Below are 16,012 nucleotides of genomic sequence, written 5' to 3' on the forward strand. Positions count from 1 at the left end.
TAATATAATACATTGAGTGTACTTTTTTCAGGAGAAGTCAGTATGTTTGAGAAGCTGATCTGCTGGCAGTGAAATGATAGCTGTTTAGCAAATGGTCCAATGGTGATATTGGGTCTGTGATAGAGAATTTAAATATTCATGACCTTGTACAGACCCTCCAGGGAAGGCCTTGCATTTATAGTTCTTCAGAATTATCTTGTCAGATTCATTGCTGACAATTATATGCAATATAATAGTTAAGTCGATGTGTTAATTTGTTTTAGATTAGCGATCCTTCAGTTTCAGTCCTTTTTAAATTACAGCCTATATTTTGGCCAGCTTCAGGGTGTTTGGTGGATTCCAGTTTGTTCAGGCCTTATGTTGTAATTTTCATACTGCAATTGACTGGAAAACAGCTGAAAAAGGTTGAGAAACTGAGAAAGATGAGCTGAAGGTCTTGCTCCATACAAACTGATGACTGTGCTGGTTAGCGCAAAATTTCACTCAGAGAAGCTGTACTGACTTTAAAATTGCAATACCTTTCATGTTCTGCTGAAGAAATATGGAAAAAGATCTTTGGTAGTAAATTCTGTAGGAAATTTCACTGTTCAAAGTTTCCTTGAAGGGATCCTGTTGAAGGAAGAAACTTGTCTATTAAAATGTTTCCCATTCAGGTTTCACAAAGACTGTGTGGATGTCCGTATGTCTCCAGCCCATGGTTTGTGCCATACAAATTGTTCTGTGCTGTTGAGATGTTGCCCGACTCAAATTATTTTGTTCTTACAAAAAAAAGACTCTTGAATATATCGAACAGTAGCTGATTACTGTGAGGAAGGACCTCGGGACCAGCAAAATAAATAAAGAAATGTACAAAAATCTCAGCATAAGATATTAAATTGCAGCAGTAAAACCCTAATTAGGTGAAGGGCCTGTTGAGATCTTGCATTTCTTTTTTACAAAGCACGAGCTGTGAAAAAAAATAATTTCATTACAGCTGTAACTACCATTACCTTATGTCACTGAAAATATCATATGGACCTGAACTGTTACAGTTTATTTATAGATTTTTTCCTTTTCATGGTAAAATATTCAGATTTACCCCACTGTTGTACAAATGTTAATAAAAACCACTGATTAGTGCCCAAAATTTTACTATTGGTGAAACATGCAGAGAAGAAGGACTGCATGCAGATTTAATGGAATTTTTTTGATGTAAGAATTAATCTCTGCTCAGTGAATACATTTCCATATGTAGACTGGAAAGGACCTGTTGCAGAGAGAGGACAAAAAAAGGAAAAAGGAGGAAATTTGGCCAGGCTGCCAGGCCATGCCTTTCCCTCTGCACGGCTTCCTCTCCTTCTTGATCCCTCCCACTCACATCTGGAAGGTGTCTTAGAGCGACCGTGGTGTGAGTGCACTTCATCCTCCCCTATTATGGGATTGTTTTTTACTGGATTGCAAGTCAGACCTCATAATTTCAATCATTGCTGACCCCATTTAAAAGAAGGTAAAGACTATTTTATGCATTGTTACAGTAAGTCTAATACTACAGCTGTTTGATGTTGCATGACATTTTCTAGTGAACTTGTTATGAATGTCATCAGGCTTTTAATGTATAGTGTTTTGTACAGAATGTGCACTTTATTCATTAATTGCTCACCAGGGTTGATGAAAAAAGCTCAGAAATAAGCATTTTCTGTGTGAAATGCTTGTACAGGGAGAAGTGATTCAGTCTGAAAACATTTATTCAGACACATATATGCTAAGTTACAGATACTGATTTATGTTATGCAGTTCAGACATGTTTTGATAGCACGGTATCTAAACGTTCATGCATATGATGATAGTGGTCTGAAAAGGTGAGATTCAAAGAATGACTTCAGGGTCTGTTCATGTGTGTTTAGGCTGCATGCCAGAGGGCTGCAGGGTCAGTGTGTTTATCTTTTCGTATTCTCTGATGCTTTAGATATATGCATAAGCTCGGTGTGGGGTTCCTGAGACCATACGGCCCCTATCATGCCGAGTGCCTGAGACAAAGCTTGAAAACATTTAAAACTTTTGACAGATAGTTTTGTAAGAGTTAATAGCTGCAAAAACTATTGCCTGGTTGGAATTTTTCCATTGCTGCTGCTGGACGAGATGGCTGGATAGACATTTCTTGGCCAGAGCGAACCGCTAAGTTCTGCTTGTAATCTTCTGTGGCATTTTGGTGTTCTTATGAAGAACATGACTCGCTATATTCTGTACTTGCTATCCCTAATGTTTTTATAGAACAATAAAGAAAACACATTAGAACATTTCAATAAATGCTTAGTCTTGTGAACATTACGAGCTGCTTTCCAACATGTGAACTGGAATTATACTGGAAATGTAACACGAAATATAAAGGTCAACAGAGACTTTGTTGTGAAAGAAAAAATGTTATGGAGAGAAAAAGCTACAGTTTTGAAAGTCTTTCCAAAGCATTAGCTAAAAGTTATCGTACACATACAGGATGCATGTTATTCAATTGTTAAAGTGATGGGCAATCCGTCAGTGAGAAAGAAAAAGGGGAAAGAGAAAGATCGAACACACTGAAGAGTAGCGGAAATGATATACGGTTGCTGTTAAACTCCATTTCATTTCTCAAAGAGCAGATGAAGAATGCTACACCCTTTGGCACTATAAAGCCAAAAGCCTTATAGAAATATGAGATGTAATAAACATGTTTTTGGTCCAATGCAGATTCAAATAAACTGTGACTGAAAAAAAAGAAAAATCCTCAGTAGGTCTCCCAGCTGAATTTGTGCAAGTATTGAAATGTAATGGAAAAATTAAGTGGACTGCTTAGCCTTTTTAAAGAATATAAACTGACCTTGCTTAAACCATCCAAGTTTCCTGAGGATTACTAATGATGTCACATATTATCACTGTTGACTTTTCAGAGTTCATAACAAATTATGTCACACTAACTCTTTCCTTTCTTTTTCAGAGCACCATAGGTGTGGAGGGGTCCAAGCTGTGAGCTCCAGGTTTCCGAAGGGGGCCCCAGTAAAGGGAAGAAGTACAGAGCTGTCTGAGAAGCAGAAGTTCCTCGACACCTGGTGATCATGGTGAGACACCTGAGGACCCTGTACATCCTGATACTGGCTCTGGCACTGGTGCATTGTCAAGCAGAGCCTGAAGAGGAGGAGGAAGAGGAGTGGGAGGAAGATGGAGTAGAAGAAGTGGAAGATACAACCCTTTCCATCATGCTGAAGACTGGGGACGATTCTTGTCCACAAAACTGCAATTGCATTGCAGAGGGTGTTGTGGACTGTGCTGGGGTCGACCTCAAAGAATTCCCCAGTGACCTGTCAGAAGACACCCGCCAGCTGTCCTTGCAGGTGGGCTGCCTAGTTCACAGGATTTCTGCATAAACCATTTGTCCGGCTGTCTTAATGGTCCATGTGTCTTGTCTGGTCCTCGAGGTCCAAAGAATATGGATGGGGATTAGTGGCCACTCTGTCCTTCTGGGTCAGTCATTTCTGAGAAAATAAGCTGTTTTTTTTTGTGTGGAGAACATGGTGTTCTGCAAAGGTTGTTTAACTGTAGTTGTTCATGGGGCCTGTTTGCCTCTGTCTCAGAACAACCAAATAGAAACGGTGACTGTGGAGAACCTTGCCAGACTTCACCAACTCGAGACGCTAAACTTGCAGAACAACCGTCTTACTTCACATGGTGAGCAAAAGACACAGACATACACAGAGCAAACTGTAAGAGGAAGGAGCTGAACTTGGCATTTTGTAGAGTTTAATCCATGCACTTTAAAGCTCTGACAAACCTTTTACCTAAATAACATTTAAATCTGCTACAGCTTATATTTAATTTTTTGTGTCAATCTCAATTGTTTTCAAATTTTCAAAGACTGGGAAGACAATGTTATTAAATTATTGAATAATGCAAATACAAACAGAAGCCTTGACCTGTTTCAGTGGGTCAAAGTCCTGGTTGACATTACTCTCTTTTGTAAAGTATTTCTTTTCTAAACTGACTTCATAATTATTTACTTTTTATTGTTCATTGAATCAACAGAATATAACATTTATTAATTACAGAACACCCATGATGATAGAAAGATAAGTTCATACTTCTTTCTTCCTCGTGAGATGCATAATGTAAATCCCAATTAATCAGAAATTTTAAAGAATGTGTCTTATATTGTACTATTGTTATAGGTTTACACTAAATACAAAATACTAGTTTAAAAGAATCAATCCATTATTTAGCCCAAATATTAATTTATTCAGTTTTGTGTTTCACTAATGATGAAACAAAGACTCTTATGAGCAGGTAATATGCACCTGCAACTTTGTTCTGCTTCACTGTATGAGTTTTCCTCATCACCACTTTCATCACCTGATGTTTACTTTATTACACAAATAATTCTCAGCTCCTCAACTCCTACACTCAGGTAAACTGCTTAATGGGAATTTAACTTTAATGATTTCTATGAATAGCTTGTATGTAACAGTCCAGTCTGAACACAAATCAGAATACAAAAGGGCTTGTTAGGAGCAGGATTCCATACCTCTGACCAATAAAATTATTATGAAGCCTTGAATCAGGCTTTAATGACTATGTCCTTTCATATTTTGCTGCCTTTAGCCATTGACCCGGGTTCAGTACATTCTTTATGTAAAAAAAAAATTGTACCACTAAGTTTGTTCTGAATTAATTTACTTTTTTTAAACAGGCCTTGAAGATGAGGGTTTTGAGATACTTGAACAATTGAATTATTTGTACCTTGCAAATAACAAGGTAAGTACTTTTGTCATCATTGTGTGCTTTAAAAGATACTTTACCTTTCATAAAATTAATTTTTAATATAAGAAAATTGTACTTATACTAAATATTTTAAAATTTTTAATTTTTTACAAACACTCATTGGGGCCTCTTTTGGGTGGTTGCTAGCAATTAACTACGTTGGCTACAGTCTGTTTTTTACAGGTACTGTTTTCATATTTTTAATATTTTATATTTAGTTTTTTTCTCCTACTGTCCATGTCCCAAATTGTGTCAATGTGCAAATGTGAGTCCTGCTTGTTTACCCTAATGACAGGTGGAGGATGAATCTTGCTGTTTGGGGTGGCCCATACAATATTAGTATGTTTTTCTTTGTGCATCATCCAGGGTTTTTATTTCCCTCCTGCATATCTGTGCTGTTGGAATTAATCTTTTTCTGAAAATTCAAGGTTCTTTGGCATTTTAGTGATGAGGCACAATAAAGCTTCAAAAGGCTTTATTACTGTTCTGCAGAATTTCACAGATGAGTACACAAAACTTGCAAAGGACATATGGCTGCACTGATGTTAATACACCTGTGTATCTTGCATGTGTACCTCATGTGCCTGGTGTGCTAACATGCCTGTGTTCCATCATTTAATACAGCCTGACACTTACTTGTCTACCTGTACTCAAAACAAGGTCTTGAATACAAGCACAGAATGTGTCTACCTGTAGAAAATTACTAGGAATTAACAACTTCTTCTTAACAAAGAAGAGAACACAAAGACAATGAACAATATAATGCAGGCTACATAATAGCCAAATAAGAGTAAAAAAATTGTAAACAGCCCACTTCAATTGTCTAACCGAAAAATCCCTTGAATTCCTCTAAACACATCTGCTGCCGCTTTGACTGGATTGTGACAGATGTATTGTCCTCTTACTTATAACAGTCCCTGCTGGGGGGAATTTTAAGAGCTCTCAAAATCTGAAAGATGCCCATACCACTTTAATCCATGTGTTGTGTGGTTTGTCTTGGATCAGCCAATACGACTGGTCAAATGAGGGGGAGCTTATCCAGTGTAACTAGTTCCTCTCTTCATTTATGCTTGAAAATGTGTATCATATGCTTACAGTTATCCCATTTTACATTTGTGTTTCATTATATTTGCTCATTCGTGGAATTTTAACTGATTTGTACAGGACAGTACATGAGTATCGTTGAGGGTTCATTGTGACCTGGGGACTAAACGGGAGTCTCATTCACTCACATTTTTTAACTGCTTGTCCTGGTCAAGGTCATGGTGCTCCAAAGCCTATCGTGGAATAATTGGGCTCAATGCTGGAGAATACACCCTGGAGAGGATGCTAGTCCATTGCAAGATAGCCACACATGCACACACTCACTCAGTCATTTGCACACTACAAACAATTTGGTGTCACCAGTTCACCTGAACTACATTTCTTTGGACTGTGGGAGGAAATGAATAAATATATAAAATATAATAGAATTTCATGCAGATTCTGGGAGAACGTGTAAACTTCACACATAGTAAGCTGGATTCAAACCCACACCTGAACAGCCCAGGTGCTGTAAATGGGAAACACATGACTCATTACATCAAAACAACTTTGCTTTTATACATGTTCGATGATGATTTTTTTTTTCCTGCAAACCAGAAGGAAACAAAATTGAACTGAAACTTCTCTTAATTTTTTATCTCAGCTCACTGCAGCACCCAAACACCTGCCTCCTTCACTGGTCAGTGCGGACTTTGCAGCAAACCAACTCACCACAATTTTTCCTTATACATTTGGATATAAACCACAGCTAAGGTAAAAAAAAAATCTGTTTTGGTTCTGTCTTATACCTTATCATGTTAGCATGTTATACTCATCCCTCTTCTCACCTCTTCAGGTCTGTTTATCTACACAATAACAAGCTGACAGATGCTGGGCTTCCTGAACACATGTTCAATGGCTCAGACAATTTGGAAACCCTCATCATGTCCAGCAACTTCCTCAAATATGTGCCCAGGAGCTTGCCATCAGCCCTGTCCCGCCTCCACTTAAAGGTAAGTTGTGAACACGTATGACTGACTGAAGCCTTGTAAAAAAGAATGAAAGAATATGGAAGCACAGTTACACGTTGACCACACACTCACTCACTCTTGTTAACTGCTTGTCCTTATCAGGGTTGTGGCACTTTGGAGCCCACCCTGAATCACTGGGCACTAGGCCAAGAGGGGTATACCCTGAATGGGGCACCAGTCCATCACAGGGTAGCCACAGATGCATACATTCACATCCCAAGGGCAATTTAGAGTTGCCAATTAACCTAAAACACATATCTTTGGACTCTGAGAGGAAACTGGAGCGCCGGGAGTAACCCAACTCGGACATAGGAAGAACATAGAAATTCCGCACAGACTGTGCTGGATCTCAGCTTACGTCCAAATAGCCCTCCACTGTTACACAGTGACAGTATTGAAATGTTATTCAATGCAGGCAAAATGCCTTTTACTTTTGTGGTTTCCCAAGAAAATGAAAACACCTGTTGATTATGTGACTACGGTAATAGTTGAACGCAGTACCCTTGAGCTGTGATGTGACAGTTCTGTCGTGATGAAATCATAAAGACAGCTATACTGGTGGTATTGGTGGCCCAGCGGGTTGTGCTGCTGTCTCACAACCCCTGGACTGTACAAGTGAACGATGGATGATCGCCACACACTTTCTGTGGAATTTGTGTGTTCTCCCCGTGTTCACGTGGGTTTCCTCTGGCACTCCAGTGTCCTCCCACAGTCCAAAGACTTGAGTTTGCACTGAACTGGTGCTTATAAATTTCCTATGGTGGGTGAATGTGAGTGAGTGAGTGAGTGAGTGAGTGTGTTACATTGCTAGTTTAGTGCAATGTATCTAGCATTCTTATTTGTCCTGGATAAAGGTGTGAGTTGAATGCTATATTACAAATGATGCTCAGGATGGTGGCATGCTACTGTCACGCGAAACATAGGGAGCCGGGACGGCTGGACCCAACTGCAGCGTCGTTCATCCGGAGTTGAGGGATGAGGCAAGTTCTTGGTGTCGGGGACAGGCGAAGGGTCGGTTGATCGGCGGTCAGGGTCAGAGCGAAGATCCATGAGCGAGGTCAGGGGACTTAGCGAAGGGTCAGTCGAGCGGCGAACAGGACAGGAACGAGGATCCGTGGACGTAGCGAGGAGTCGAAAACGGGAGGACGTGAACTGAGAGCTAGCGAAGTGCGCAAGAAGGGCAGTTGTCCCTGACGAGATTCCGCAAAGGTATGGGAACTGAGGAGGGTCTTTTAAAGGGTGAGTGATCAATCAGGTGCAGGAGCATCATCGGGTGCTGTCGGTTGCGTTGTGGGCATGGACGTGACAACTACCATGATCTCCTCTCTGGGATCTGCACTATTTTTGCACTTGTCTCCTGCTCCTCCAACCCCATACGTGGGGTCTGTTTAATTATAATGCAAACTTGCACATCATTGCTTACTATCTACTAGAAACACACACACACACACACACACACACACACACACACACACACACACACACGTTTATCCCCTTATTACACTGTTCTTTTTAAATATCTACACCATACTAACTTAATCATGGTTTATACCAGCTACTAACTGAATGTCACTCAGCTGCCCCCCCTTCTTGTTCCATGTTGCTATGTGACATTTCTCTGTCAAGTGTACTGTTATACCATGGCCCAAGAGTAACTGAATTTTGTCCTATCTTGTAAATTTGTATAAGTGTAGAATGACAAAGTAAACCTTGGGCCTTGAATGTCACTTTGGAAAAAAGTCTGCTAAATTAATAAACCTAAATGCACAACCATTGGCATAATGATGTCAGGAGCAGGGGGGATGTGTTCCCTCGTGTTCAAGCAAGCCTAATGTGCCTCCTAACTATTTTTAACTCCACTGAATACTACTACTAATATTTTGTAAACCCCCTTGTGAGGGTAAGGACGACGAATGGAAGCAGCAGTGGAGAATTGAAGTAGTTGGACCAAAAAGGTTTATTTTCTTTTACTAAAAGGTAATCCTCAAAACACATTAACCCCGAACCAAGTACAAAACAAACATTAAGATACAAAGAACATGAGGCCTATGAGCCATGGGCTTAACCCCTTGTATCAACATCAATGCATAGCTCTCCTGTTTACTGCATGAGAGTCTGTCTACATAAGTTTGCATCAATTCGCCATCCCCACTAGTGCCCTAATACAAACTTATATAGCAGTAACTCCACCCTTCTGGTTATACCATAACAGCCTCAACTATTCCAAAGTACATTTCCCCAAAAATTACATCCAACATAAATACTAAAACATACAAACAATACAAATCATTTTCTACTATAAATATCCCTACGTTACAACTTATAAAAACATTTATCACACTACACAATAAAACACCCCTGCCTAGTTGGTTGTGCCCAAGGACTCCCATCTAGATATACCCCAAATAGTTCACTCCATCTGGTTTACAACACAAGGTACCAAACGCCACAGAATGCCAGACAGCTGCATGGTAAGCAAAAAGTCTACAAAAATGATCTTCTAAAAACAATAAATGCATTCACTCTCCACAACCAATTACATATACCTGCCATACCTTTGTAAAAGAAATATTATTAGTTAATGACAAACAGACAGATACCGGTAGGCCTTTCCAGGCACCCAATCTAGTTCAAACAAAAAGTGTTAAATGGAATACTAAACCAGAACAAGCAATATAACAGTACAAGGTGAAATGCACGTGACAGGAAACAACAGCAACAAGGTTCAGCACTTCATTGATGGTATTTTGCCAGCATCTTACTGATTCCTTGCAACCAACTTGCTTGTCACAGCTCAGTCTGTGACACCCCTAATAACTAACAAGTTGTTATGCCACTGGTAACATAATTCTGAAAAACAAAAACCAGTGAACCAAACATTCTTGACCTTACGGTTTCTTGAAATCGTACTTTATTGTGTGCAGAATAACAAATTGGAGAAGATCCCTCCTGGTGCTTTCGACAGCCTGTCTCACCTACGGGAGCTTCACCTGCAGAATAATCTTTTGAGCAATGATGGTATGGACAATGAAACATTCAGGTCAGTGACTGACTCTAAAAATTGCCCATTATTGGTGTGTGTGTCTCTCTGGTATCTGGATGAGTGTCTTTAGGTAGTGTACTGTAGTGTATCTAACAGTGTAAGTCATCTTGGATGTCAGCCTCATACTACATAGTGTTCATTGTAAGTTGCTTTGAGAAAGCAACTGCTAAACAAACAAATATTAATGATAAATGATCAAACAACCTGACATTTATGTTTTTACACTGTCTGTTAATTTCCGACAACCCTTAGAATTTCAGTCTACGTGTGGTTTTGTGTTAAATGAAACCACTAAAACCAAATTGAATTAAATGCGCATCAGTTAACATTAAGGGAATGAATGTTGCTTAGATTTAAGATTATGTATGTGGCATAACAATCTCATCATCACCTATTTAACCTACCCATAGTATCTCACCTAACAGCTGCATCGTTACAGCTTGCAAACTTTTCAAATCTGACAGCATGTGACTCACAGCGTGATAGGACCAAGCTGATTCATTATCTCAAGCGCTCTGATTCTCCACTCAGCCGGCTGAACAGTCTGGAATATCTGGACTTGTCCAACAACAACCTGAGTGTGGTACCCAAGGGCCTCCCACGCAATCTGGTGCTACTTCACCTGGAAAAGAACTCCATCCGCAGCATTACCAGTGATGTGCTGACTCCAATCCGCAACCTAGAGTACCTGCTTCTGCACAACAACAAGTTGCGCTCTCGTGCCATCCATCCATTAGCCTTCCAGGGGCTGAAGAAGCTACACACCCTGCACATGTACAACAATCAACTGGAACGAGTGCCACGTGGCCTGCCGCGACGTGCAAAGACCCTCATGCTGTTGCACAATCTCATCTCGGAGATCAACCGCAATGACCTTGCCCTGCTCTACACGCTGACTGAGCTCAACCTCAGCTACAACAAAATCACCACCCCCAAGCTGCACAAGGAAGCCTTTCGCAAACTGCGCCTGCTTGAATCTCTGGACCTCTCAGGCAACAGCTTATATGCCCTGCCTCTTGGCCTGCCAAAGAGCCTGCAGGTACTGAAGGCAAAGGACAACCAGATGAGCATCATTCCTGATGGAGCGCTGAGCGGCATGACCAACCTGCGTGAAATCAACCTGAGCAACAACCAGCTGAAACTCAGCTCCATCTACCAGGGAGCCTGGCAAGAGCTGACTACACTAACGGTGAGGTGGAAACGGGTAGAGGTGTTCTTTCTTCTCTTACCTTGTTTCCGATATGTGGAGTAAACAAAGATCAATCAGCCTGAGAGTCCTCAAGGAGACAATATAGATATTTAATTTTCATTGTCAGTCTGTCATACTTGAAATGTTCAGAACATATGAATGAAGCTTTCTTCCAGTCATTTGTTTTTAAACTGATACCATTCTATTTTTATTTAAATGATTTCTTACAGTTCCACCCAACCATTCTCAAGACACACGCTTGTGTGCTCTTGTGTTGACCTGTACTGGTTTTTGTCCCTGCTGTGTTCTGATTTATTGTGATTTTGGAATTGTTTTATTAATTTTTATGATTCAAAGTAAATGCAAAATTTTATCAAAACCAAGTAAATTACTAATTTCCTTTACATTAATCAGTCCCTTACTTAACTTTAAAGGACAAAAATGATAAAGGTTGCATACTCATAAAAGCTGTTGTATAGTGCTCATCATTTAACTAGGGGCAGCCCGGTGGTGATGATAGGATAAGTTCTGCTGTGGGTTCGAATCTGGTTCAGTCTGTGGGGAATTGTCATGTTTCCCTATGTTCATGTGGGGATCCTCATGTGGTACAAAGGCAAGTGTTTCAGGCACATTGACAACTCTGAATTGCACCTACTGTGTATATTTTAATGTGTGTGAAAAGCTTGCTGTGGTGGAGAGACTTGAGTGGCCCAAGGGATCCTGTGAGCTGTATTTAATAGAGAGGGAAAACCCTTGGAAAATTAGTAGAAGGGTTGCCAGACAATAAACAATTGACATAATGGACTCCCCGGAAAGTTAATAACAAAAATCAGAGTCAACTGGGACACACCTTTATTGCTAGGCACAGGATTGTACCTGGGTGACACATGTTCTGTTGGAGGTGCTACTGTAGTATGGACTGCAAGAGTTACTTCTGCATTGTAGTTATTCCCTGTATGTACAGAGTGACAGATGCGTCACCATTTTTGGCAGTAAGTTGAAGTTGTTTAGTTGTGAGTGCTGGCCAAGGTAGTATCTTTTCTTGTGGTATTCATAATGAAACGCAAAGAAAATTCACTGTTATTACCTTTTCTCCTTTTTGTTAACTCACTTTCCAACATACAGGCTTATATTTGCAGCTACAACCACATGCAATTCAGTAAAGCTTTGCAGACCCCGGCATGACTCAAAAAAGTGATTTTAAAAAAATCGTACTAATTGTTATTCATTTTATTGTCACACAGCTTCCCTATGACAACAGGTGAATTTGGGGTTATTTTGGGATGAGCCTGGGACGAATTCTTCCCCATAAGAAATAATTAAACAAGTAATTTTATTATCTGTCTTTTTACATGTAGCCTGTCTTCAGAATAAAATTAGGACCAATTAATGGTGGAAAAGTATATCCCTATTTGAAAAATTCCAGTTAACCATTATTCTTCATTCTGCTTTGTATGAATGACTGACAGTTAAACTTCTTTGTATTGCAGACATTGGACTTATCTGGGAACCAGCTGTCTCATGTGCCCCCTGATCTGCCGGAATCCCTTGAGTACCTTTACCTGCAGAGCAACCGCATCAGCAGCATCCATGCTAGTGCCTTTGAGAGCGTGCCTAAGATCAAGAGCATCTTCCTTAGGTTGGTTTGAAAAATTGTCTCTCAGATACACATAAAGCTTAGCTATATTTTGTTGTGTGGACTTTGAACAGATTCTTAACTGCACTCACACAAAATCTCAGAATGTTAATTTTTGCTCTTTTAATTGCTTGAATAACACTTCTCACTTTCAGGTTTTTCTAAACAATGAATACATATTCCACAATTAAGACCTCGCAAAGTTAGCAAAACGTATACACAAGCACACGAGCACTCTCAGGACGTCACTTTCACAGGGTTCTATTCTTATATAAGCACTTCAGGAAAAGTGGGGCAGATAAAGTAGGATTTTTATTTGCTTTTAGTGGGCTATTCTCAAAGCATGTTCCTAAGACAGTTTTATCATTGGATTTTTTTTGGAATGTACTCTTGTTCTGCCGTTCAAAATGTGTCTCGTCTTTATCCCGGAACACATTTACACAGCTGGATTTTTAACATGAAAATACAAATGTAAAAGTTGCTACAGCCTGACCAGCTCCAGCATGAGACTTTCCTTCTGGCAGAAAGAGAACTGGAGCAGTTGGAGTTTGTCTGTTTGTTTACTGCTCTGATCTGATCAGGACTGTTGCGCAATTCCTGCTTCACAGCTGCCACATCAGCCCTCAGATTTTTTTTTGTTTTACAAGTCTCTCATCGGAATACTTCGTTTTATTACGTATTTATTACCAATATATGGCCGATTCATACAAACGGTGTAAAAGTAAATTCTTTCACATGGAGCAACAGAAGAGCACACAAACACACACAAAGCGGGGTTGCGGTGAACCGGAACCTAACCCGGCAACACAGGGCGTAAGGCTGGAGGGGGAGGGGATACACCCAGGCTGGGATGCCAGTCCATCACAAGGAACGCCAAGCTGGACATGAACCCCAGACCCGTCAGAGAACAGGAGGTCAAACCCGCTGCGCCACTGCACCCCCCTCTACTGAAGAACATTATAATAAAAATGGTGAATTGTATGTATATGTTTAATGTGGGAATACAGCAATGACAGCCTTCTACAGATCTCCATTCTGATGAGGTTACTAACAATTCTCTTGGTTTCTGGATCAGGTTCAACCGGTTACCTGTGAATGCTGTGAAGGAGAGCACATTTTCCTATTTGAAGAACCTGCAGGTGCTGGACCTTGGTCCTGCTGCCAGTGACATTGGGGATAAAGATGACAAAGAAGAAGAGGAAGAGGTAGAGGAAGATCAGTAGAAAAAAACTAACCATCAATACTGACCAGCAATGCAACTTGCTGGGGAAAAGCATCAACTAAATGAATTAAGGCAAATGTAACTTTGATTTGCAAAAGAAGAAGTGCATCGTTCCTAAAGTGATGTTTTTCAAAACAGAGTGAGTCAGTGAACTGAAGAACAATGAAAAATTTTATTTGACGAGTGAAATGTCAGATATCTATTTGGTGCAGGAAACCAGATGTTTCTGGCTTTGCAGTTGCAGATATTACTTTTATTTGTGCTTGCATTTCAGTTATTTTCACCAAAAGCTTACAAACCTCCTGCTCCAGTAGCTTGGATAATATTACCTAACATGGCAAAGTTATGAAAATGAATACAGCATGAATTTGCTTAAGCGCCATGGAGGTTTTCAGTGTGATCTTGAACAAAGAGCAGACAGCAAGGCTCAGAGATTTGGGTACTCGGATATTTCACAGCGAGGGTGAGAAAAATTACCTTTGGTCATGACAGAAAGTGTCTTCTGTGAATCCAAGCCTTGAAATGCCAATTTGATTGACAACAGTTTTTGTCTGGCTGAGTTGTGAACAGAAGTGTAAGCTGTGGATATGGTGCTGCATTTTATGTCAATATTTGAGCTTTGTATCCATGTTGAGAGTTCATGATCAAAATAGCTTTTTTAAAAAGATTGCTCTGCTCTCTTGCAAAACAGAAACATTGCAGATGCCTCCTTGATTTCTGGTATTTTGTCACAATTTTTAAAACAAAAAAATAAGAGTCTATACATATTTTTTACATCAGAAAAAAAATCGCACAAACGTTACCTTGATGCTATGAAGTGTTTTATGTACTATGCTTTTACATTAATAAAGTCTACTGCATTTCAATAAATTATTTGGAAGATAAGTGTTCTGTTGAGTTTTTGCTATATATGAAAAGAAGAAGACATGAAGTAATCATGAAAAATTGTACACTGCACTAATATACATTTCCACTACACTCAGAAATTTTATTGAAGTATACTGATCAAAGAACCCAGAATGAATATAAAATAATTATTTTTATTTATAAACAAAGCATTTGGGAAGTTAGGGATTTCTTGAAATCAGAATAATACAATCTAGGAACTCTTAGTCATAAAGCAAACATCATTCATATGCGATTCATTATAGTGGCATATCCTTTTCCACAATTATTCATGAATTCCAGTTTTAAAAACATTGTTAAATCCTTTACGTTTCAACTACTGAAAATGCTATAATAGTTTTTTCTTGTTAAAAGCTTTGCCAGATTTGTAAATATTTGTTAGTTATTTTCAGCAGGTGTCCTGAAAATCAGCACAATGAGGACTTGAATTCAATATACTTAAATAAAACGGAATCTCTCAAATCTCTCACACCACAATTACAAATATGTTTATGTTTGTAATGCAAGTAGTTATAGCATCACAGGTAAAGTTTTTTGAAAGGGCTTGAATCTAAAAATATATGTATACATATGTACATATTTCTAATGTGTGTGTGTTTGTGTGCCTGTGCGTGTGTGTATATGTGTTGATCAAAAGGGTTAACTCTGACAAAAAGTCAGACTGTTCAAACAAAATGCCCATTCTGTGCTACTTGTTGCCTTTTGTATGATTTGTTCCCAAGGAAGAGGAAGCAGGTGTGACTGGCTTGACTGTCAGTTGGACTTCCTAAATTTCCTGGACTGCAGTGCTATGTTATTCACCTTCAGACTAGTGTTCCAAAGACCACCCAAAGGTAAACCTGCTCCAAGAGCTGCCAACCCCATCCATCATCTTCTATATTATTTAAGGCAGAGAATTAATGTGAGGACCCCCAAAGCTCCAAACTTGAACAGATGAGTTGTGCAAATTCCCCTTATTTTATCTTTGATATCATAATCTACTGGAGGTTTAGAGGCCCTGTAAAAGAGGGTCTTGGAGACACTAGAGCAAATAAGAATCCTATCACTGGTGCTCTGTCAGATGAAAATTCACCTTTTTTGTGATCACAGTAAGTTTCACAGTTTAGAGCTGCAAATGAATTAGAACATTTTTCTGGCATGAGTTACAGCTCCTTAAATGTTTACATTTTATGAGCGATCAACAATCCACAACTGGTAC

At 39.5% G+C, this 16,012-nt stretch overlaps 1 protein-coding gene across 1 annotated transcript; it reads left to right on the forward strand.

The window, feature by feature from the left end:
• The first annotated feature begins 1,376 nt into the window (after positions 1-1,376).
• On the forward strand, positions 1,377-14,696 carry podn (podocan). The gene is made up of 10 exons (XM_029255096.1): positions 1,377-1,486; positions 2,951-3,344; positions 3,585-3,678; positions 4,694-4,758; positions 6,452-6,561; positions 6,644-6,800; positions 9,743-9,858; positions 10,393-11,050; positions 12,541-12,689; positions 13,762-14,696. The coding sequence occupies exons 2-10, from the start codon at positions 3,069-3,071 to the stop codon at positions 13,907-13,909; spliced, it is 1,773 nt and encodes a 590-aa protein (XP_029110929.1). The 5' UTR covers positions 1,377-1,486; positions 2,951-3,068; the 3' UTR covers positions 13,910-14,696.
• Positions 14,697-16,012: the final 1,316 nt, after the last annotated feature.

This window comes from Scleropages formosus, chromosome 9 (assembly GCF_900964775.1).
Source record: "Scleropages formosus chromosome 9, fSclFor1.1, whole genome shotgun sequence".
Taxonomy (NCBI): Eukaryota; Metazoa; Chordata; class Actinopteri; order Osteoglossiformes; family Osteoglossidae; genus Scleropages; species Scleropages formosus.

Excerpts from the sequence above, each read along its gene's own strand:
- podn (XM_029255096.1), top strand. The coding sequence starts at position 3,069 with ATGGTGAGACACCTGAGGACCCTGTACATCCTGATACTGGCTCTGGCA. Across the intron at positions 3,345-3,584 it reads CCCGCCAGCTGTCCTTGCAG|AACAACCAAATAGAAACGGT; the intron begins GTGGGCTGCCTA and ends CCTCTGTCTCAG. Across the intron at positions 9,859-10,392 it reads ATGGACAATGAAACATTCAG|CCGGCTGAACAGTCTGGAAT; the intron begins GTCAGTGACTGA and ends TTCTCCACTCAG.